Raw genomic sequence first — 25,805 nt, forward strand, 5'->3', positions numbered from 1 at the left:
TGAGACCACAAGCCATGTGTCGTCGAAATCAAGCGATTGTGATCCGGCTGTTTTAGGTGTGGATGCCTTGGCACCTAAATTTACGGCAGGCCTTCCGCGTTATTACTTTCAACGGCTGATAATTTTTGAAGTGGCATGTATGTTTCAAAAAAGGTATCTTTTATAGAAGCCAATTTGCATGATGTTTATCAATTTTTTTGTACTCTTGTTCTGTATCCAGATATTTCAAAAATCTGCAGAGATAGTGTATACGATCTGACAACTTAGATAAATCATATCCCGCAACATCCACCTAAAGGTTTGCTATAATTTGCAGATTGATCTGCACCACGCGAAGGCCCTGCTGCCCGAACTCCTTACTGAGGCTGCGAGAAGCGGAACCGAAGCCAACCCAACCCGAAGTCCAGCTCTCCCTTACAATTCTTGATGAACTCTGCGCTTGAACTGTCCATGGAGAACTTCATCACCGTGCCTTCGCCTTCTGGATAGGATCTCACCAATTTCCAGCTGTCAGTCTGGATGGGCCTGTTTTGCTTCCGGATCAGCTTTAACACCTGTGCCACATCCGAAGCAGGAGGTGGCACCCATGTTGTAGCCGCTACTCTTGATGGGATCTCGGCGATGGGAATCGCAGCCAGCCTGCAGCCGTCCCACAGAGCGCCAAAGCTATTTACTGTTTGGGTGAGGAAATCACGCGATTCCTCATCCTTGCAGTTGATAACTTTGACACCCTTGTATACTAATGCCCTGCCAAAGCCGGTCTTCCTCTCATCCACATCATCGGAAGTAATGACATTCCTCAGAAGACCTTCTACCAGCAACCAGTGATAGTCACTGATCCTGCCTTCAGGGTCAGTTCTATCAATGATTGCCACCAGAAGGTCATCTGGGGCCGTCATTCTTGCAGGCCTGTGTGGCTCATATGGCTTCTCTCCAGCAGGTTTTGGAAGTTGATAACGACCCCTGCTATGACCACGGACAGCTGAAGTCTGTCAAGGTCAAGCCAGGTCAAACCGCAAAAGCAAAATCGCTAGAAACTGGTTCAGAAAGCCCAGCATCGGCCCATGTTGAGGAACCTGCATCTGCCCAAGTTGAGGGATGGGCAGAAGGATAAAAGCTAGAATGGCTGCCCTTAGTCGCCATCTACAGAGCTTGGACAATATCGAAGCGGAAGAATCAAAACAATTCTATGGAATCAAAGAAGAGACGATCAAAAGGTTGTGGAGTCAAATCACAGATATGTACGACGAACTTTGACAGTAGATTAAGAACTCTTCGAAAATCGGGCTAAATCAAGATAGCTACAATAGCCTAGAAGATTCAGTTCAACATAACTTGATGAAAATGGCAGTCCTGAAAGACAAATATGGTGACAATGTAAAACGTGCACCTCAACTGGGAAGTGACTTGGTAGCGCACAGTTCACTGCCGAAGGTAACAATCCCTCAACTCAATGGGTATTGTTTAAAGTGGCGTCAGTTCTATGAACTTTTTTTCGAGATGGTGGACAAACAGCCTCTTCCCAATGTCCAAAAGATGTGGTACCTCAAAACCAATTTGTCGGGAGAGGCTGACAAACTCATAAGCCATCTAGCTTTAACTGAGGACAACTACAAAACGGCATGGATGTTGCTTCAAGAGCGGTACAACAATAAACGCATTCTAGTTTCAACACTGGTCGATCGGATTCTAAATCAACCAAATGGAAACTCTTCCACAGCTTCAATCAAGGCTCTGCATGACACGACAAGAGAATGTATGTTAGCATTGTAGTGCGATTCTGTAACTCATTTTTTGAGTTACCGACAAAAATCGGTAACATTAAAACACAAAATTATGAATGAAAATTCAAATAAAAGTTGACAACACTGTTGCTGTCGGTAGAACTTTTCGACTACTTTTTATTGGTCGATAACTTACCGAAAAATATCGTTAATTACTGAAATTATAAGCATTTTAATTTTAGCGACATTTGTCGGTAACTCAAAAAATGAGTTAGAGAATCGCACTACTGAACAACCTGAATATCGACACCTCGTCACGGGATGTTCTATTGATCCAATTGATTACGAAGAAGTTGGATCATACCCTGTACATACGGTTTATGCAATCATTAACATCAGTGGAAGATGACAGCAAGTGCAATTTATGCAAAAACGGCCACGATCGCATTTATCATTGCAAACAACGCAATGACAGCGCCAGAACGGCAGAAATGGGTTGTTAGAAACAAAATTTGCGTGAATTGCTTGAAGAAGGATCATCTGGCAAAAACGTGTACACATGGGACGTGCCGGAAGTCTCAACAAAAACACAATACATTTCTGCATTTCTCCACGAAGCCACATGCAGAAGAGAAGTCAGCAGTGATGTCAACTCAGCAGCAAACTACAGTAGCATCGGCGAATAGAGCTCAGTCATACGTACTCATAGCAACCGCACGAGTAGCCGTCAAGGTCAATAATAAAAGGCGCAATGAATTTCAACGTGGTCAATCAACGTGGAGCTTCAATCATTAACAAGCAAGTTCTAAACCCGCTTAGAAGCATTTGTGTTACCAAACATAGTTCCACCACAACCAAGCACTGATATCGACGTCACATCATGGCCTATTCCAGAAAACAAAGCTAGCGGATCCACACTTTTACCAAACGAGCAGGATCAACGTACTGCTTGGAGCAGAGTTTTATTTCAATCTGAATCTATTGAAAGAGATTCGGATGTCCAAGGAGCTTCCTATATTGAAGAACTCGAAACTAGGTGGATTTCTAGTGGGAGGGTCCAGGCCGATGCAGGAACTGTACGTGTGCAGTATTTGGAGAAGATGAACGTGGTCTGGAAGAATTGTTGAAGAAGTTTTGGGAAAAAGACGATGTTGGTGAGGACCACAAGTTGACCCTAGCTGTCGAAAAGTGTGAAAATCACTTCAACCAACAATGAGAATGCCCGATTTGTGGGGCGATTACCATTTGCAGATGGTATCAAAGGATGCAAGTCTTCGCGAGCAGTATGCGAAGTTTAATATAGAGTACGAGAATCTGGACCATATGACGAAAATGCAGTCGAGAGAGGTGCGTGGCAGTCATTACTACATTCCACACAATTGTGTCATACTTCCTTCCTTCATAGTAGCACAACTAAACTCAGGGTGGTGTTCGATGCGTCTTGTAAAACATCATCTGGATGGTCACTCAATGACATTCTGCATTCAGGTCCCAAGGTTCAAGGAGATTTATTTGGAATGTTGTTGCGGTTCAGATTGCCACGATTTGTGTTCACAACAGATATTGAGGATATGTACAGACAAGTACTAGTCGAAAAAAGGGATCGCAGATATCAGCTGATCGTATTGAGAAATTCTCCAGACATGTTGAATACACTAACATATGGTACAACATGACAGTGCACATGCACATCTTGCTACAATATGTCTTAAAAGGCTAGCAGATATGAACCTACACAAACATCCATTGGGTGCCCCAGCACTTCAAAAGAATTTCTACGTTGACGATGGCATGTGTGGATCCGACAGTTTAACGACGGCAATGGAGATGCAGAAACAACTTGACAGTTTATTGCTGGAAGCAGGATTTAGATTACAATAATGGTGTGCTAACCACTTGAAACTACTGCATGGAGTTCCACCAGAAGATACAGAAGTAGACCTCGACTTCGACATTTCATCAACCAAGGTATTGGGGTTGACATGGATTCCCCAAGCAGACCGATTTTGCTTGAAGAGTGATGTGAATGAATGTACCGCCGTCACATCTGATTTGGCAAGATTGTTTGACCCATTACGAATTGCAGGTCCTGTTGTTTCAGCGGCAAAGATATTTATTCAGCAGTTGTGGAAGAATAATATTGGCTTGGATGAGGAGCTGCCAGCGGAAATGGCGGCATATTGGTTGTCGTTCCAAGAGAATCTGAAGATGTTAAATGATTTCAAGTTACCCAGACACATGTTTGATGGAGAGAGACCAACGAAGGTTGAGATCCATACGTTTGAGGACGCTTCAGAAAAGGCATATGGAGCAGTGATGTATCTGCGGGCTAAGTTGGCAGATGTGATTCATAGACTACTTTGTTTGGCAGAGGACTACGTCAAACCCCCGCTTTGCTATTTTCTCGGCAAGCTTAGCCAGTTCTACGCAGAGAAAACCGAAAGGATATGACAGGACGTACCTGGTTGTAAGGTATCAAAGTCTATCTGGCCGGCTATCTCGAGGCGTAGGACTGCGTCCCTTCTCTCACTATGCAAGTCGGAGATCAGGATCGCCACAGGAGTCATAACTGGCCACTGCGGCATTAGATCTATGACGTGCAAGTGGGATGGCAACAGCATTGAGTACTGTAGGCTATGTGAGGATGAGGAGGAAACGGAGACAATTGAGCACCTTTTATGTAAATGTCCTAGACTAATTGTCAAAAGGCATTTACTTTTTGGTGTACACGTGATTGAATCTCTTTCCTACTTTTCCTCTGTCGACCCAAAAATCTTGGTAGCGTACTGCAAGAGCCTTAAGTGGCTCTGGGGCAGTACAGTGCGGACTTAATCTGCATCCGTATGTAGCATGTAGTATACCTATATTTACATATTTACTTATATCCATATTTTCCTTACTTTCATTTACTCTTCTCCTACTCTTGATTATTACTAATTACTTTCTTTTCTTTTCCCTCCTCTCATCTATTCTGTACATTTCCATTTTCTCCCTCTCCTTCCTATCCAAACCCCCTACATAACCAACCACATCCCAAACACATAGCATTGGAACTCTCACATCATCATCTTTGGCATCACCATTACAAACACCCTAACCAGCAAAAATCATCATCTCCATTATGCACGCAATCACCATATATTCAACACAATAACCAGATTTACCTAACTACATCACAACAACAACACCAGCAATCACCAATAACAAACACATTAACCAGCAACAATCATCATCTCCATCATGCACACAATCACCATATATTCAACACAATAACCGGATTCACCTAAGTACATCACAACAAAACACCATCAATCACCAATAACAACAATAGTCTGGATGATCACAATGGACCTCAAGGTCTCCGAGTGGAGTGGCTGTCAGTATTGGCAGTCACGCATCCTGAACCTAACCTAACCTAAGTTGGCAGATGGGAGGCATATAGTTAGGCTTCTTTGTTCAAAATCAAAAATTGCACCCATAAGAGATCACTTTACCGCGGTTGGAGCTTTGTGCCGCTGAGTTGGGAGCTAAACTTACCTCAAAGGTCAAGACAGAATTAGGTTACGGAGATCTAAAGACTATCTTTTGGTCAGATTCAGAGATCACGTTGTACTGGATCAACTCGGAACCATCAACGCTGAAGACGTTCGTTGCCAACAAAGTGAAACTAATCCAAGACAGGTCGCTTAGCACTCAATGGCGACAAAAGATAATCCTGCAGATTTTATATCCATAGGGATGAAACCAGATCGTATGTCAGGATGTATGATGTGCCTACATTTCTACAAGGAAGCGAATCTCTCTGGCGGAACCTTTCTCAAAGAATGGAAAAAATAAAACCGATCTTGAATTTTAGGTGAAGTCTACAGTGTCAGCAATAGCCTCACAAAGCGGGTTGCAGGATGTGATCTATGGAATCAACCACAAGAACTCATTTAGTCGATTACAACGAATTGTCGGATATGTCTTGCGATTTTGTGAAAGGGAAAGGAAAGAAGAGGAAAGGAATTGAATCAATCCACGCAGCTAATAGTCAAAACTATTCAAGTGATGGATTTCGCGAAAGAAATCCAGCAGTTGAGGAAACATGGATCATTGGACAGGTAAAGTTCAATACACAGTTTAACTCCGTTTAGTATTATTGTTATTATTATTATTATTATTATTATTATTATTATTATTATTATTATTATTATTATTATTATTATTATTATTATTATTATTATTATTATTATTATTATTATTATTATTATTATTATTATTATTATTATTATTATTATTATTATTATTATTATTATTATTATTATTATTATTATTATTATTATTATTATTATTATTATTATTATTATTATTATTATTATTATTATTATTATTATTATTATTATTATTATTATTATTATTATTATTATTATTATTATTATTATTATTATTATTATTATTATTATTATTATTATTATTATTATTATTATTATTATTATTATTATTATTATTATTATTATTATTATTATTATTATTATTATTATTATTATTATTATTATTATTATTATTATTATTATTATTATTATTATTATTATTATTATTATTATTATTATTATTATTATTATTATTATTATTATTATTATTATTATTATTATTATTATTATTATTATTATTATTATTATTATTATTATTATTATTATTATTATTATTATTATTATTATTATTATTATTATTATTATTATTATTATTATTATTATTATTATTATTATTATTATTATTATTATTATTATTATTATTATTATTATTATTATTATTATTATTATTATTATTATTATTATTATTATTATTATTATTATTATTATTATTATTATTATTATTATTATTATTATTATTATTATTATTATTATTATTATTATTATTATTATTATTATTATTATTATTATTATTATTATTATTATTATTATTATTATTATTATTATTATTATTATTATTATTATTATTATTATTATTATTATTATTATTATTATTATTATTATTATTATTATTATTATTATTATTATTATTATTATTATTATTATTATTATTATTATTATTATTATTATTATTATTATTATTATTATTATTATTATTATTATTATTATTATTATTATTATTATTATTATTATTATTATTATTATTATTATTATTATTATTATTATTATTATTATTATTATTATTATTATTATTATTATTATTATTATTATTATTATTATTATTATTATTATTATTATTATTATTATTATTATTATTATTATTATTATTATTATTATTATTATTATTATTATTATTATTATTATTATTATTATTATTATTATTATTATTATTATTATTATTATTATTATTATTATTATTATTATTATTATTATTATTATTATTATTATTATTATTATTATTATTATTATTATTATTATTATTATTATTATTATTATTATTATTATTATTATTATTATTATTATTATTATTATTATTATTATTATTATTATTATTATTATTATTATTATTATTATTATTATTATTATTATTATTATTATTATTATTATTATTATTATTATTATTATTATTATTATTATTATTATTATTATTATTATTATTATTATTATTATTATTATTATTATTATTATTATTATTATTATTATTATTATTATTATTATTATTATTATTATTATTATTATTATTATTATTATTATTATTATTATTATTATTATTATTATTATTATTATTATTATTATTATTATTATTATTATTATTATTATTATTATTATTATTATTATTATTATTATTATTATTATTATTATTATTATTATTATTATTATTATTATTATTATTATTATTATTATTATTATTATTATTATTATTATTATTATTATTATTATTATTATTATTATTATTATTATTATTATTATTATTATTATTATTATTATTATTATTATTATTATTATTATTATTATTATTATTATTATTATTATTATTATTATTATTATTATTATTATTATTATTATTATTATTATTATTATTATTATTATTATTATTATTATTATTATTATTATTATTATTATTATTATTATTATTATTATTATTATTATTATTATTATTATTATTATTATTATTATTATTATTATTATTATTATTATTATTATTATTATTATTATTATTATTATTATTATTATTATTATTATTATTATTATTATTATTATTATTATTATTATTATTATTATTATTATTATTATTATTATTATTATTATTATTATTATTATTATTATTATTATTATTATTATTATTATTATTATTATTATTATTATTATTATTATTATTATTATTATTATTATTATTATTATTATTATTATTATTATTATTATTATTATTATTATTATTATTATTATTATTATTATTATTATTATTATTATTATTATTATTATTATTATTATTATTATTATTATTATTATTATTATTATTATTATTATTATTATTATTATTATTATTATTATTATTATTATTATTATTATTATTATTATTATTATTATTATTATTATTATTATTATTATTATTATTATTATTATTATTATTATTATTATTATTATTATTATTATTATTATTATTATTATTATTATTATTATTATTATTATTATTATTATTATTATTATTATTATTATTATTATTATTATTATTATTATTATTATTATTATTATTATTATTATTATTATTATTATTATTATTATTATTATTATTATTATTATTATTATTATTATTATTATTATTATTATTATTATTATTATTATTATTATTATTATTATTATTATTATTATTATTATTATTATTATTATTATTATTATTATTATTATTATTATTATTATTATTATTATTATTATTATTATTATTATTATTATTATTATTATTATTATTATTATTATTATTATTATTATTATTATTATTATTATTATTATTATTATTATTATTATTATTATTATTATTATTATTATTATTATTATTATTATTATTATTATTATTATTATTATTATTATTATTATTATTATTATTATTATTATTATTATTATTATTATTATTATTATTATTATTATTATTATTATTATTATTATTATTATTATTATTATTATTATTATTATTATTATTATTATTATTATTATTATTATTATTATTATTATTATTATTATTATTATTATTATTATTATTATTATTATTATTATTATTATTATTATTATTATTATTATTATTATTATTATTATTATTATTATTATTATTATTATTATTATTATTATTATTATTATTATTATTATTATTATTATTATTATTATTATTATTATTATTATTATTATTATTATTATTATTATTATTATTATTATTATTATTATTATTATTATTATTATTATTATTATTATTATTATTATTATTATTATTATTATTATTATTATTATTATTATTATTATTATTATTATTATTATTATTATTATTATTATTATTATTATTATTATTATTATTATTATTATTATTATTATTATTATTATTATTATTATTATTTATTTCATTTCGTAACAAAGCCAATAAAGGCCGTTAAAGTTACACAAAACAACTTAACATAAACTACTCTAGAATGTATCTTAAAACTATAATAATAAAATATCTTTTTTAAATACATTAAAGAAATCTTCAAACTCAAAAAGAAAAAAATATTATTAGCGGCCCTATACCCCGTTTCTGAAGAAAGAGGAATACTAAGAGTCGGTGTCAGGTTGGAAGAGGCAACCTTAGCATACGACACAAAACACCCGATGTTGTTACCATACAACGATCCGATTGTGAAGCTCATCCTTGCCATGATTCATAAGGATCATGATTCATTCATCAAGGTAGAAGTATTGCATAATCAAAGGAAAAGCTATGTCACGCAACATTGTGCAGAATTGTGTGAGGTGCACCCGAGCAAAACCGAAATTATACAATCAAGTCATGGGGAATCTCCCACTAAACAGAGTCACGCCTGCAAGGCCGTTTATTGTGTCCGGCGTCAACTATTGCGGGCCATTATAGGTCCACTACAAAATACGAGGCAATAGACCACACATGGTTTACATTGCCATGTTTGTCTGTTTTGCCACAAAAGCAGTGCATTTGGAAATAGTGACTGATCTTACTACAGAAGCATTCATCGGTGCGTTGAAGAGATTTATTGCTAGTCGTGGGAAATGTCAAACCCTGTATTCAGAATCAACTCGACGAATTCAATCAAGCAGTATTTGGAGAGAAAAACAGAAAGATAATAGCCGAGACATGCTCAAGGGAAGGTATCGATTTCCAATTTATTCCCCCAAGAGCTCCACATTTCGGTGATCTATGGGAGGCGGCAGTGAAGTCAGCAAAGCAACTCTTACTACGTACCACAAATAGCGCATCATTAACGCACGAAGAGGTGTAGAAAGTCGTGATCGAAATAGAGGCAATACTGAATTCCAGGCCACTGACTCCTATCTCTTACCACCCGAATGATCTAACAGCGTTAACACCAGGTCATTTTCTTGTTGGAGAACCTTTAACGGCACAGGTCGATCCATCAGCCAACCAGTTGTCAACATCATTGACTAGCAGATGGAAAATAGTCTCTCAGATTAAGCACGAGTTCTGGAGACGCTGGTCTACAGAATATCTAACAAATCTGCAAGAAAGGAGAAAATGGAGTACACCATATCCAAACATAGAACCTGGACAATTGGTCATCGGTAAGGAAGATCACATGCCTGTAATGCAGAGGCCACTACGTAGAATAACCCGAACATACAGGGGCAACGACGGAGCCGTCCGTGTAGCTGATGTAAAGACACGGAACGGCGAAGTCAGCTAAAAACTAGGTTAGCTCCTTTAATAGAAGATGAAAAAGAACCTCTACCACCGACAGAGCGAGAGTGTTGAAGGGCCAAAACGATTTAAGCCGTCAAGCAGCATGTTCATATCGACAATGCTTATGGCTTTACTGTTGCTACCAGTATGCTTGTGCCATCCGTTCAACATACACAAGTTCGAGAATAAGCCTGGAATCTACTGCGAAGGCATTGGAGTTGCTAAGGTCATAACTGCAGAGTGAAAACTAATAACTTATTATGACATTTCCACGTTTTGGGCGGACATGGATGACTTTTCGACTGGGATAAGAACTCTTCAGGAGTTGTGCAGACTGTCAGCTTAAAATCGAAGCTGTGAGATTGTTTCAGAGAATCTAATTCATGTCCAGAAACAGCTAGAATCTGGTACACAGCACATCTTTCCAAGGCGCACCAGGCGAGGGGCTCTGAACATAGTTGGAAACCTTGCGAACTCGTTATTTGGTGTCTTGGATTCTGAATATGCGGAGCAAATGGCTGCGACAATTGAGAAAGCAAATCAAGACAAGCAACATCTGTTTGACCTGCTAAGGAACCAGACATCTATTATTGATTAAACAATGAACCTTGTAGCGAATAAGGTGAAAAAGGAGGAAGATGTTACGGAGGCAACACAGTCAATTGTTTTCCTTATCTTTTTATCTTTATTATTGGAATTTCAAATGAAAAATTCAAATTACGAGTGGAACAATTCGAATTACAAATGAAATAATTCGAATTTCAAATGAAATTCTCAAATTACAAATTAAATAATTCGAAATTCAATTGGAATTCTCAAATTACAAGTGAAATGTTTCGAATTACAAATGAAATTATTCGAATTACATGTGAAAATGGTGTAGTTTCACAGGCCACAACCCGATAGCCTCTCCATCTTTACTGATGGTTCAAAGATGGTTGAAGGAACTGGAGCGGGGGTGTACTGCGAAGAGCTAAACATTAAACGCTCTTTCAAGCTTAATACAAATTGTAGTGTTTTTCAGGCGGAAGTCCTCGCAGTATTGAAGGCCCTAGAATTAGTAGTAGGAATGACGGACCAAGTAGGTAGGACAGTCACAGTCTACGTAGATAGTGAAGCTGCCATTAAGGCGGTAGGATCATATACTATTAAATCTAGGATCGTTCAAGATTGTAGGTCCACTTTAAAAACATGCAATTTAAGCATCAACCTTTGTTGGGTGCCAGGGCACTGCAATGTTGAAGGGAATGAGATTGTTGATGAATTAGCAAGGCGAGGCTCCCAGTCCTCTGACCTTATGGTAGAGGACTATGTCAAGCCACAACTCTGCTACTACCTCGGTAAACTCAGTCAATTCTATGCAGAGAAAACCGTAAGAATTTGGCAAGACGTACCTGGCTGCAAGGTACCGAAGTCAATCTGGCCGGCAATCTCAGGGCGTAGAACTGCATCCCTTCTCTCACTCTGCAAGTCGGAAATCAGAATAGCCACAGGGGCCATAACTGGCCACTGTAATATTAGATCTATGACATGTGAGTGGGATCGCAACAACATTGAGTACTGTAGGTTATGCGAGGATGAGGAGGAAACGGAGACAATCGAGCACCTTCTATGTAGATGTCCTAGACTGATGGTCAAAACACAGACTATTTGGTGAACAGGTGATTGAATCTCTTTCCTACTTCTATTGACCCTACAGTCCTGGTAGTTTACTGCAAGAGCCTCAAATGGCTCTGGGGCAGGTCAGTTCAGACTTAGAACCGTTAGTAAATAAATCCTAGTTAGATAATAAATCTTTTCTTCTCAAAACAAACTGTTTTCTTCTTTACAGTCATTAACTATTCTTAACTTTACTTCTTAACTTATTCTCTTCTCTTGTCTTACCAATTTCCACTTCCCTTCCTGTCCAACCTCTTCAACCTAACCCACCATCTCCCGCCACCCCCACGAAACAAATATCAGATAAAGGAAATAACAAAATGATATATCATCTGTGGTATCTTAGTCCTGAACTTGTTGGCCTGGTCTGATAGTTCAAACCACCGTAAAGAGCCAAATGCGACAAAAATCTTAACAAAGCAAGCAGAAGAAGATGGAAAAAACCAAGCTAATAGTACGGTTACACTAGAATTACACTAGATCCAAACCCACTGGGTTAATCCGGCTAAGTGTAAACGGGGTATAACAAAAGAACAACTGCCGAAATTTCCAAAAAAAAGTCTACCAGGCGTAATTACAGGGTATACTTACTTGTTGTTCAAGAGATTAAGCATTAACTCCGAATTTCTTGAAAAAGATCCTGTAACATGACCGCAGAACATCAATTACCAGGAAGGGTAAAGGATGTTAAACAACTTGAAAGTTGTGAACGACATAGCAGAGCAAGGAGTCGAGTTCATCACCAAGTAGTCATCTTTACCCAGATGTCTCCAAAATCACATTATGTCAGCCCCTTAAATAAATTTAAATATGAACAAAATATAAAAGACATTTGTTTTCATTCCCAAAAATTGAAAATATGGGAAGAAATAAAAAATAATTTGAATAATTAAGTTACAATGTTTTATTTATAAAAGCACTTAAAACAAGAACATAATTTTTAATGATGGAATCTCTCAAACAAAACGCTGGTGGCCGTTTAATATTGCCACAATTTTTAATTCAAATGCAAGCGTTTTATTTGAGAGATTTAATCATTAAAAAATATTTTCTAGTTTTAAGTGCATTTGTAAATAAAACACTGTAACTTATTTTTTAACTATTTTTTATTTTTAACTTTTCAGCATTAAATTTTTTTGACCACTGGGAACCTCATAACAAAATTATAGCCAATTTAGGCCGAAAATGTAGATAAAAACTTTAAAATGCCTGAAATCGTGTTGTACCGTTATATAGGGGCTATACCAAAACCTTGACCTGAGTCCAACATTTTTAGTGAGGAAGTTTGGTTTCATATTCATGTATTGTCATCCAAGTCTGAAAAGTGTGCAAAGTTTTAGTTAGATTGGTCAACTACAACTGTGTGGAAAATAAGTTACTAGATTTGAACTAAGCAGACACAAAAGCAAGTTAAATAAAACACTGTAAAAAATGTTTTTTCACAATAGACTCCATTTTCACCCTAAGGCGTTTTCGGGACATTGGCTTTATTATCTTCAATTCAGTATTACTTACGTAGTTTGTTGTTCGGCAAGAAATATTAAGAATAGTATGGCATTTAATTTAATGCATAACACGGGCAAATAATTTTTACCGTTTCATAGATATGGGTAGCTGAAGTCGTCAAATAGCCAAGAAGTCGAGATTTGCATAACTACGAGGACCCAGCGGCATGTGTTAACATATTCCAATTGTGCTCAAACTTTAACAATCTTAAAATCTAACCAAACTAAACACTTTAGGGGAGTGCCGCATAAAAAATCCGACATCGATGTTTTCCCTTGAGTTAAAACCAGACTAATGCAACAAATTAAGACAAAGAAAATATTGAATTTTAAATAAAATATTTGACAATTTAACAAATTTTATATTTTTTAATAGGTTAATAATAAAAAATGGTATTACAATATACATATAACCATATTTTTGTATTCACACTGTGGTAAGGGGTCTCAATAGCATAATAAATAATCTGCTAAAAAGCGACGTTAAACGGCCAACAATTTTAATTTAGGACACTTCGATGATTTTTCCCAACTACAATTGTCAATTTTACGACTTTTATGACGATTTTCGGCCAAAAACTGTTTGCATATTTTGCATATTTTTTGCATATTCTGCATATTTTTTGCATATTTTGCATATTTTTTGCATATTTTGCATATTTTGCATATTTTTTGCATATTTTTTGCATATTTTGTGCATATGCAAAATATGCAAAATAAATACAAAATATGACCCTGTCATTGAATTTAGATTTCTTTGAAACGAATTTTGGTCCAATCAGAATCTTCGTATCTCTATTATTAAAAAATATGCAAATATGCAAAATCCGATGTCTATATATAACCATACAACACCATACGGCTTCATGAATAAAAGGCATCACATCACTCGCTTCTTCCACACCACAATCACCTTCACACACCACCACCATCTGCACGCACAAATCATTGTACACTATCATCATCAGTTTGCACACCATATTGCAATCAGTCATACACTATCACCATCTGCATGCACAAATCACCATATAGCTGCACTACACCCCATACATAACTAACAACACATCTTACATCTTTCACACACCATCGCCAGATCAACAACCGAAACACCTTTTAACAACATTCATAGCCACATTCATCATCTACAACAATAATAACCCAATCTACACATCATCACATCACAACAACAGCTTCATCTCTACAATCCACATAAGTCAATAGTCTGGATGATCACAATGGACCCCAAGGTCTCCGAGTGGAGTGGCTGCCAGCATGGCATCTACGCATCCTAAACCTAACCTAACCTTCAGAAAGTTCACCAATCACCGCTTCAGAGAACTGCCCAGTCCTTCTGATGTTCTGGTAGCGGAAAGGACGTTCCGAGACATCATCACTGCTGCAGACGCTCGCGATATCCCTGCTGGTCGAATACCCGAAGTAAGACCAAACTTCTCATCAGAGGCGACGGGATTAGCAAATGAGCGTGATGAGCCTCGTCGAGCCAACCAAAATGACCACAGAGTCAGGGAGCTGACACTGGAAGTTAACAGGCTGGTCGGCGAACATAAGCGAAACAAGTGGTTAAATCATCTGAACAGTGGGAACATTGGAGCCGGTATGAATGAATTGTGGGAAACGGTTAAGTCACTCTCGAACCCTGGAAGGATGGAAGATAGGAACACAGTCAAGTTTGGTGACGTTACGTTGACTGACCCGAAGAGGTGCACAAGTTATTTCAATCGAGCACCCCGAGAGGGACAGGGCGAACAGGAGAGGATTACGTCGCATCTCTTCCTGCCGAGGATGAACCACCACAGTTTACAATTGATGATGTTGCGAACGCCATCAGGAACGCTAAATCATCCAAAGCTGGAATCTCCACGGTAATGCTGAAGCAGCTGGATGAGCAGGGAGCGGAGTATCTCACTAAAGTTCTCATTGTTCCCGAAGTCTGGAAAATGGGCAGGGTGGTACCGCTACGGAAGCCAGGCAAGGATGCCAGCAAAAGTGAATCGTACAGGGTGATTTCGCTTTTGTCGCCCATAGCAAAGACCCTTGAACCTTAGTTATCCACAGTATCAGGAATAGCTATCAACTTGCCGATCGTCAGCATGGATTCCGTAAGCAGCACAGCACGACAACTGCGCTGCACGCCATTATCACACATATTTGTCAAGGACTCAACCAGAGACGGCCGTGCGTTAGAACAGTGATGGTGGCGCTTGACTTATCAAAAGCCTTTGATACAGTCAGGCACTCCACGCTGTTTAAGGACATTGAGCCGACAAGCTTGAAACGTTGGATAGTCAATTATAGGTATGTGTGGACGCCAGTCGTACGTGGAATTCAGGAACAAGAAGTCCAAACCCCGTAGAGTGAAACAGGGAGTTCCCCAAGGTAAGGTGATATCTCTGGAACTGTTTAACCTCTCTCTACCTTTCCTGACGGCATTGAGATCGTAACGTATGCGGATGATTGTACGATCCTGACGTCCGGTACCTACCCTGATGACATCTGTGACAGACTGAATTCCTATTTAACCGATCTTACCACCTTTTTCCACGCGAGGAATATGCAGATATCCGCCACTAAATCGACGGTCACTCTGTTCACCACATGGACGGCGCAGTATAGAAGAGAGTTGAATATCAGGGTCGATGGTAGCAGAATTCTGACCACAAACTGACCCAAAATTCTAGGGGTCACATTCGACACTATTTTCAAGTCGTACGCGCACGCCACTGCTATCTGCGATAAACTGAAAAGCAGGAACAAGGTCCTCAAGAGCCGGGAGCACTTGGGGTGTAGATGAAGAAACCTTGTTGACCACGTATTGAAGCAGCCACTTTCCTGGAACTGGAGATAGACCCAGAGCCAGATTGAGCAGAAGAAGGAACATACAAACATAATAATAAACACTGTTACAACAACATGGTAAAAATTTCATACCAACATGACATGACAAATGTTTTAAGCAGCACTGTATAGATTATGAAAATGCACTATTCTTTAAAAACAATAAGTTTTCTGTATCGTATCTCCATCGAGATCTGCTACATTTTATACCAATTACATTTGAATATTAACAAAAATTCAAATAACTCTGAAACTTTACACATTAATAACAATTACAAATTTATGTACACTTTTTACTTTTTGTCCTTTTCTACAAATATAATCTCTACATTAAGCAGTACATACTCCTTTATTAAACAAATGAATATTCCAGAAGAGATTATAACTTACGCAAAGTTTTTATTGATAAAAACATATAAATATGTCTTTAATCTAATTTTTAGACGTGATACTGGTATGGCATCTATTTAGATATATGTATTTAGTCACACAATTCACTTTCTGGGCACGTATCTATTTTTTTTCTCCGCACTTCAATGTATTCACAAAAATGAAATTCATTCAATGTGCAACACAATCGTGGATAAATAGAATGGAAACGTCAAATGAAATATCAACCGTACAAAGATTCTGCATGCGACATTAAATATATCAAGACATATTATTCGAATAATACATGAACATTTATTTAAATGCAAAAGTTTTAAGAAAATATATAAAGCGTGATTGTTTGTGTATTTTTTTCAGAATGTTTTCACATATGTTGAGTTACGCGAATAACAACAAGCGTAACATCGAATGAGTAAATCAAACATGCAACCACATATTAACGAAACGTTTGGAATGAAACAAATATAGACTAACGACAAGTTTACACTCACGTTCCGAAATCTAGTTGATTTCACGAACAGAGATCATCAATGAGTTACTTGCCCCCGTAAGCCAATTGAGCACGCACAAGTTTGTTGGGCCTTTTGCTTTTTTAACGCATGTGTTTTCTTGCACTCGGTATTTTTTCCACCACCACAAAAAATACTTACGACGCATCAAGACCGTTGCTTGTGCGTAATAAGTAAAACAAGTGTCCATCATATTTTGCACTGTATACAAAACTCGCAATCGTAGATAGTTTGCTAATTGGCTTATCAAGTAGAAGCACACACACAACACAACAAAAAATTGTAATTTTATTTGTTGTTGTTTCGTTTATGCTTTTCTTTATTTGCTTGGAATGTTATGTGTGCTTTTGCATGTTCTTTTAACGTTTGAAAATCAGTGTTAGAAAATTATCTTAGCTCTCACACTCTCGGAGAGCACGAGACAATCGGTTGAATTACAAGGGTTGAAAACAATACTTGATGTGAAATGAGCAAGAAAGTAAGACAGAAAATGTTATTGCGTATTTAAAACTACTTGGCAAAGAATACGCAAGTGTCAAAAAATATCCATTTTTAAATAACTTATTTTTTGAGTGGCTAGTCACACTCGTACATATTTTGAGAATGGCAATCAACACTTGCATTTATTTTTTAGAGTAGCAAGCCGCACATGCGCTTATTTTTTAGCATGTGGCTTATGAGTGTCAAAATCAGCTACTTGCGCACTTCTCTGTTCACGAAGTCCAGTCTATGAAAAATTGAAATGAAAAATATTTCCTTTTCATTTATAGCTATATTACATTACGTGTATTTCATGTGTATGTTTTGCATTTTTTTACATCTACATGTTGTACACATAGTGTGATCCATATAAAAAATTTCATCTATCAAAATGATGTGTGAACCCATGTGTAACTTTTTCGTTTTAGAGCCCTTCCTATTTCTGTATGTACAATAAATAGAAAACAGCTGATTTGTTTGTTTTGATGAAAGCAGAAATTTGCAAAATTTGCTAAAAGAAAGAATTTCTTAAAGAAACATAAATAAATCGATTTGATAAAGTATTTGTTTACATTTATAGGTTATGTCACACAAAAAAACATGTACTGGTGTAATAGCAAACATTATGAATCCTATGCAAAATGTCATTTTTCGCACACACAAAGAATTACACGAGGACAAAAAAATTAAAAACATACACATGAAATACACGTAATGTAATATAGCTATTAGCAATTTTCTCCTTCAAACTGGAAAGAACATTTTTCTTCTCAATTTCTTTTAAAATTTCCTTGTTGTTTAGACACGGAAATCATGTTTGTGTCAATTTCATAATTTTTCTTATTCTTCTTTACACTCATTTTCTCATTGCGCCGTTCAAAAACAAAGCCAAGGCAAAATTGTAATGAAAAGTAAAAATGGACGTTAGTGGTAAACAATTAATTATTAAAGGAACCTTTGAATTGCATTTTAATTTTGATATTTCCACTTATTTCGAATTGTTTTTGCTTAAAAAAATAGTTTTTCCTCTAAAAGGTTTTTTATTCAATTGTCTTCGCTGTTGTTTGTTTCTCGACAGAGAAAATAAAATGCAAAAACAAATCTGCAGCCAACTTCAGGTTGTATACGAAGAAAAACGAAACAAAACAGAATTTACCAGTACAGATGTGTGTGTACCCTCTCTTATTCCTCTCTACTCCCTCGCCCATAAACTCAATTTTCTTTCCCATCAACTTTCCCTGTATAAACACGGACTTACTAAAGTTTTCATTTTACATTTTCATAGGAACAAAATGTTCGTTCTATGAAAAAGTAAAATAGGAAAAGCAATTTAAAGTTTTCGTGCCATTCCTGTAGTGGAATTCTGTAACTCATTTTTTGAGTTACCGACAATTATCGGTAAAATTAAAATGCATATAATAATCGATAATTAACGATGTTTTGCGGTAAGTTATACTAAGTTTACATTTACGAAATCCACTCGATTTCAACTGTCATTTCTCTTAAATCCAATGGATTTCAGAAGAAATTTCATTTGACGTATACACAAAGGAATTGACAGTTGAAATCGAGTGGATTTCGTAAATGTAAACTTAAGTACAGTACACATTGTCAGTTTTTAATGACGATTGTTTGCAATTATCGATAACTGTCCAACCGTCCAACAACCACAAAATATTTTGTGGTTGCATGATGAATGACAAAAATGAACGGCCACACTAGCAAGCAACAACAAAGCTGTCATTAAACTGACAATGTGTACCCAGCTTTAGTATTAGCGACGACTAAAAAGTAGTAGTAAAGTTCTACCGATAGAAAGAGTGCTCTCAACTTTTATTTAAACTTTTCATTCAAAATGTTGCGTATTAATGTTACCGATTTTTGTCGGTAACTCAAAAAATGAGTTACAGAATTCCACTACCGATTCTAAGTCGAAGGTCACACTAGCGTGTTTCATTGAAACAATTTCATGAAAACAAGGGTTCCTAGGTCGAGTTTCACAGTAGAGTGATATCATAAAGTTGCTGTAGTGGGGAACTCGATCTATAAATACCTAAAAGTTTCAATGAAACCACTCTAGTGTGACCTTCGACTAATTCTATACAAATATAAAAACATCTTTAGAAAGTAGTTATGTTTACCCTAAAATGTCCAACAATTTGTGTTTTAAATGACACACATTTTTTAGGAAATTAATTAAATAAATGGAGAATTTTTCTCCAACAGAAATGTCCAATAGAGATGTCAAATTTGCTACCTGTGAATGTTGTACACATAAGCTTCGTTCCCGTTCTTTTTAATAGTAAAACTCGTAATAGAGAGAACTGTAAAATTTTTTTCTCACACAAAAGTTTTTTGAAATAGTTCTGGAAAGGAAAAATGGAAAATACGTCAAAAAAAAACTGGAACAAATGTCAAAGTCATCGTGTCAGCCAATCATATGCCGGCAACCATGTTACTATATTTTACACGCTCAAATTTGTCGAGTAAATGTTGTATGTTGTCGAGTAAAAAGTTGTTAAAGAGAGCTCCATTCAGCGCCATTTTTGTTTAAAGATAAGTGAACATTTTACAACTTTTTCGTGTACGGGAACGGTTTTTCTGGTAAAATGTGTAAAAGTCGTAAAAGTTGTAAAAACTTTTTAGTTCTGGAACAAAGCTATAGTGTGATCACTATGAAAATTTTCATCTATCAAATGGCCTGTTCCCGTACTTTATAAAGTGGTAAAAGTCGTAATCGATTTTCATACAAATTTTGTGTACGGGAACGCAAAATGTGTAAAAGTGGTAAAAATTGTAAAAACTTTTTAGTTCTGGAACAGAGCTAAAATAATGTGGCAACTAATATGTAAATTTTTCATTTATTGCTCTAAAGCCACACGCTGAAACTTTCATCAAAACTTTCCAATTATTTTGGCGTTCTTAGGTCGAGTTTCCCAATACGGTAATTTCATAAAATCACTTTAATATGTCCCGGTCCACACTAGAGTGATTTCATTGAAAAATTGCATGAAATTATGCGTCTCCAGATCGACCGGGACTATGAAACTCAATCTATAAACGCCAAAATAATGAGAACGTTTCGTATGAAAGTTTCAGCCTGTAGCTTTAGAGTTAGGGAGCGCTCTATTCGGCTAGTCCATATTTACATTAGGCAATTTTCCTTGCGGCAATTGTCAGTTTGTTGATTGTTGTTATTGTTGTAGCAACGCATATATGTTCGTTCGTGTATTATTTCAGTTATCAAGTTCCTCTGTATCCAGACTCAAGAATTCTGCAACCTGGACTGGTTGCGTCCATAAAGAATGAGGAGACATGTGAGTGGGGTTAGCTGGGCAGTTGAATAATTGCAGAGTATCGTGTGGTCCCAATCCACATGCCGGGCATATGTTGGGTATCGTGGCGTCAATTCTGGCCCAATACGAATTGAGGCGGCTGCATCGTCCGGATCTTAACTGAGCTAAAACCACTCGTATTTGCCTTGGCAGATGGCGTTCTTCTGCTGCGATGGATGGGGGATGGTTTCCAAGTACGGCATTCACACTGTATCTTCGTACTGCTTGCGCAACCATGTTGGTGTGAATGCGATTCAAGCCTGCCTGATAGGCTCGTTGATCTAGCGGCTATCTTTTATACCTTTGGACCTCTCGTGACAAGGATGCTCACTGCGGTAACATCCAAGCAGGTACTGCATCGACAACATCTTATTATGCTGACGCACCTCATGAAGATGGTCCACTGGTGTCATGAGGAGGCACCCTGTTGCAGTCCGCAGGGCGGCATTCTGGCAGGTTTGTATCTTCTTCCACTGCGATGCGCTAACCTTTGCGGACCACGCTGGCGCCGCATAGCTTACCACAGACCGGCCTATTGCATTGTAGGTGGTCAACAAGGTTTCTTTATCAGCACCCCAAGTGCTGCCGGCCAGCGACTTGAGAACCTTGTTCCTACTTCTGATCTTATTGCAAATAGCTGTGGCGTGCGCGGACGACTTGAACATGCTATCGAACGTTACACCCAGTATTGTAGGGTAGTTAGTGGTCGGAATCAGTGCACCATCGCCCAATATGTTCAGTGGGAGCCTCATCTCAGCCGTCCATGTGGTGAACAGCGTGGCTGTGGATTTAGCGGCGGATATTTTCATATTCCCCAGATGGAAGAACTGCACTAGGTCAGCTATGTAGACATTTAACCTATCATATATGTCATCGACGATAGGACCCGACGCCAAGATCGTACAATCATCCGCATACATCAGAAAGGTAGAGGTTAAACAGTTCCGGAGATATCACCCCTCCTTGGGGAACTCCCTGTTTCACTCTACGAGTTTTGGACTTCTTGTTTCTGAGTGCTACAAACGACTGGTGTCCACACATATAGTTGATTACCCAACGTTTCAAACATAGCTGGAGATTAGTTTTCTCTATATCCTCGAACAGCTTGGCATGGTTGACGGTATCTAAGGCCTTCGATAGGTCAACTGTTCGGTCGCACGACTGTTCGGTCGCACGGCCTTTTCTGGTTCAGTCCTCTACTGATATGTGTGGATATGGCGTATAATGCTGTTTTAGTACTATGCATTTTCCGAAATTCATCGGCCTGTACGATTCACCTCTGCTGGCATCCTTGCCAGGTTTCAGTAGCGGGACCACACTGCCAACTTTCCAGGCATCCGGTACAACATGGGTGGCTAACGATAGGTTAAGAACACTTGTTAAATACTCAACTCCAGGTTCATCCAGCTGCTTAAGCATTACCATCGATATTCGGTGCGGGCCCAACGCTTTGGACGATTTAGCGTTTCGGATGGCATCTGCAACATCGCTCATCGTAAATTGTAGTGGTACCTCCTCGGCTGGAAGAGCTCTTCTTATACGGCGTAGCACACTTCTCTTCGCCCTATCACTCTCGGGGTGCTCTATGAACTGCCGGTTAAAATAACACGCCCACCTCTTTGGGTCAGTTACTATCACGCCGTTAAAAGTAACAGCCGTTCTGTCTTCCTTCTTTTCCGGACTCGAGAGTGATTTAACCGTTGCCCACAATTTACTTATTCCTGCACCAATGTTGCATTGCTTCAGATGGTCTCTTGGGTCTTCGGGGTTCGTACGACGAAGCTCATCACGTTCATTTGCTAGTCCCGTCGCCTCTGCCGGGAAATGTGGTCTTATTTCGGGTATTCGACCAGCAGGTATGTAGCGAGCGGGTGCTTTAGTGATGATGTCTCGGAAAGTTCTCTCAGCTACCCGAGGATCTGAGGGAGTGGTCAATTGTCTGAAGCGGTGTTTGGTAAATTCTCTGAAACCTTGCCAATCAGCTTTCCTATGGTTGAGGAAAGTACGGCGTTCAGAGGTTATGAAGTCGGGTGGTCTGTTTACGGAGACGATGCTAGGGATGTGGTCCGAACAAAGGGAAATGACGGATTGCCAGGATACGTCATTTATCAGACCTGGTGCCACAATGGTGATATCGGGCGAGCTGTGGCAGTTTCCTCTTATCCTCGAAGGAGCGTCTTCATTCACCGCGCGTGAGCTATCGATTTGCTATGCCAGCGCTGTACCCTCTGGTCATTACCTAGGACGGAGTGCCAAAGCTCATGATGAGCATTGAAGTCCCCTAGCACCAGACGGTTATCGCCCTCTTAAAACAAACTAATATTGGGCATAAAACGCCGGGCACAGCTATTCATCGGCGGTATGTACACATTAAGCAGCTCTACCTCGGCAGTACCACACTTTACTGCTACCCCCATACACTCCATGTATGGGTCACTAGAGCCAAGCTCAAGCGAGATAGGTCTGTACTGGACAGACTGGTGTGTTAGGAAGGCAAGTCCTCCTCCTCCGCTTCTTGTGCGATCCTTCCGCAAAACGTTGTAACCATCACAACGTAAGCTACAGGTGGCGGTGAGCTTTGTTTCCTGGATCGCGGTGACCACGATGTTTTTCCGATTCGTAAAGTCCACAATTTCACTGACCTTATTGCGGAGACCGTTGTAATTGAATTGCAGGAATGATGCATTTCCGGGCCGTTGAACAACAACATGTGGTGTTAGATGCTGCATTTGTTGTTGTTGTTGGGGAGACTGCGGGGGCGTCTCGTATTCCGACGACGACGTAGAAGACGCACTGGGTGATGTGCTGACGCAACAAGCAGCAACATACCTGTCGCTGTAATCCCGGGTGCTACTAAGGCCAGAGCACCCATACATCCATTACATATCACCATTGTTGACATGTGGTGGATGCGGATCTGGCAAACGAAACAGATCCATACTGGCCCGGGGTTCATTTCTATCCCGGCACGGACCAGAAGAGCTCAGAGCAGGCATTCCGAGATAAATTGCCGCTCCCATGGGGAAAAAAATACACGAACACAAACACATAATTGTTGAGGTGACGGCCCCTGTCGAAGATTCCTCCGAGTCAATCCGGTGCATAGAACCGGCCGTCGCGGGATTGGTCCGTTTGTTGATGAGAGAGGGTGTTGAAAGGCAAAGGGTTACCATATGTCTCACCTCTCTCACCATCAAACTGACAATTGCCGCAAGGAAAATTGCCTAATGTAAATATGGACCTATGAATTTTCGTATGCAGTTGAGAAATAAATTGTTGGAAGAAAACAATTTTACCAAAAAATGAAGAAAATAGGTAAAGGAAATGAAAATGTGAGGGCGATTAAAGTTTAAACGTCAACTTGAATCCAATGGATTTCATATGAGTTTTCATTTGAAGTATACGCAAAGGAATTGACAGTTGAAATCGGGTGGATTTCGTAAATGTAAACCAAGCTCAATACTGAGCGTTCAAATCGAGTGGATTTCGTAAATGTAAACGTAGTATAAGAAGCATATCTGTCAAATAAATGACGCAAAAAGCATTTTACACTTGCTCATTTGGGAGTTTACGTCATTTATTTGACACTTATTATATGGAATTGGCAAATTAAATGATACATGTTTTATAAAACATGTTAAATGTAAAAAGCGTTTGGAAATTTCCAAAACACCTGCATTAAATGAAATTGTAAAATGCGTTTTACAGTTTATACCCTGGTTACACTTAACAGGATTTAATAAACACACTGGGTTTCAAATGTCAATTGCATAGCGCAAACGTCAAATAAATCCTCATGAAGTGGGTTAACCCGGCAAAAACCTCTAATGTAACCGTGCTATAAAGATTAATTACAAACAAACTATTAGAAAAATATAAACTATTTTGAATGTGAATTCCGATTTCTTCCTATAGACCTTGTATTTAGGTGAAAACATAACCTTTTATCTGTTCACCAAAATACAACCCTTCTTTTCCTCTCCAAGTGGCTTCGTCTATAATTTGTTTGTTTAAAGAGAAAGGTGTGTTGGCCCAAGGGCTTGCCAAGCAATCCCATGTATTGTTAGGGATTAGTTTTGGACGATTACTACAAAAACGCTAAAACTACAAAAAAAGGGTGCATGTGCCTTGACCTGGTATACTCTGCAATGATTTATTTATTTATTTTATTTATTGCCGTTAGGTTTGCAGGGAAGGGAAACCTTAACAGAAATCATAGAAACGGAGTTGCAATAATTGTCAAAGCACATATTGCCAAATGTATCACAAGTGTTATTTTAAAATCTGACAGGACCATGATGATAAAAATAATGGCCAAGCCACTTAATATAAATATTTTGCAAGTATATGCTCCTACAGCTGACAAAACCAACGAAGAAGTAGAACTCTTTTATAATGAAATTGGTGAACTCCTTAATCTGACAAAACCACATGAAATAACGATTGTTCAGGGAGACTTCAACGCGAAGGTAGGAAGCATCG

The 25,805-nt window shown here is 34.9% G+C and overlaps 2 protein-coding genes across 4 annotated transcripts in view; both read right to left on the reverse strand.

Moving 5' to 3' along the window:
* The window catches only part of LOC141405249 (protein pangolin, isoforms A/H/I/S-like), a 449,154-nt gene extending 431,767 nt beyond the window's left edge, over nt 1-17,387 (reverse strand). For 2 of the 3 annotated variants that reach the window (XM_073989358.1, XM_073989357.1), the window contains exon 1: nt 17,000-17,359. The gene's annotated coding sequence lies outside the window, so the exon portion shown is untranslated. Of the gene's footprint in view, nt 1-16,999 lie in introns of all 3 variants that reach the window. The other variant, XM_073989354.1, reaches the window with a different exon arrangement.
* LOC141386749 (uncharacterized) lies at nt 357-899 on the reverse strand. Its single transcript, XM_073955669.1, has one exon. It carries the CDS (start codon nt 897-899, stop codon nt 357-359), a length of 543 nt encoding a protein of 180 aa, XP_073811770.1.
* Nucleotides 17,388-25,805: the final 8,418 nt, after the last annotated feature.

Source organism: Musca autumnalis, unplaced genomic scaffold (genome assembly GCF_047663935.1).
Source record: "Musca autumnalis isolate F117 unplaced genomic scaffold, ASM4766393v1 scaffold_5, whole genome shotgun sequence".
Taxonomy (NCBI): Eukaryota; Metazoa; Arthropoda; class Insecta; order Diptera; family Muscidae; genus Musca; species Musca autumnalis.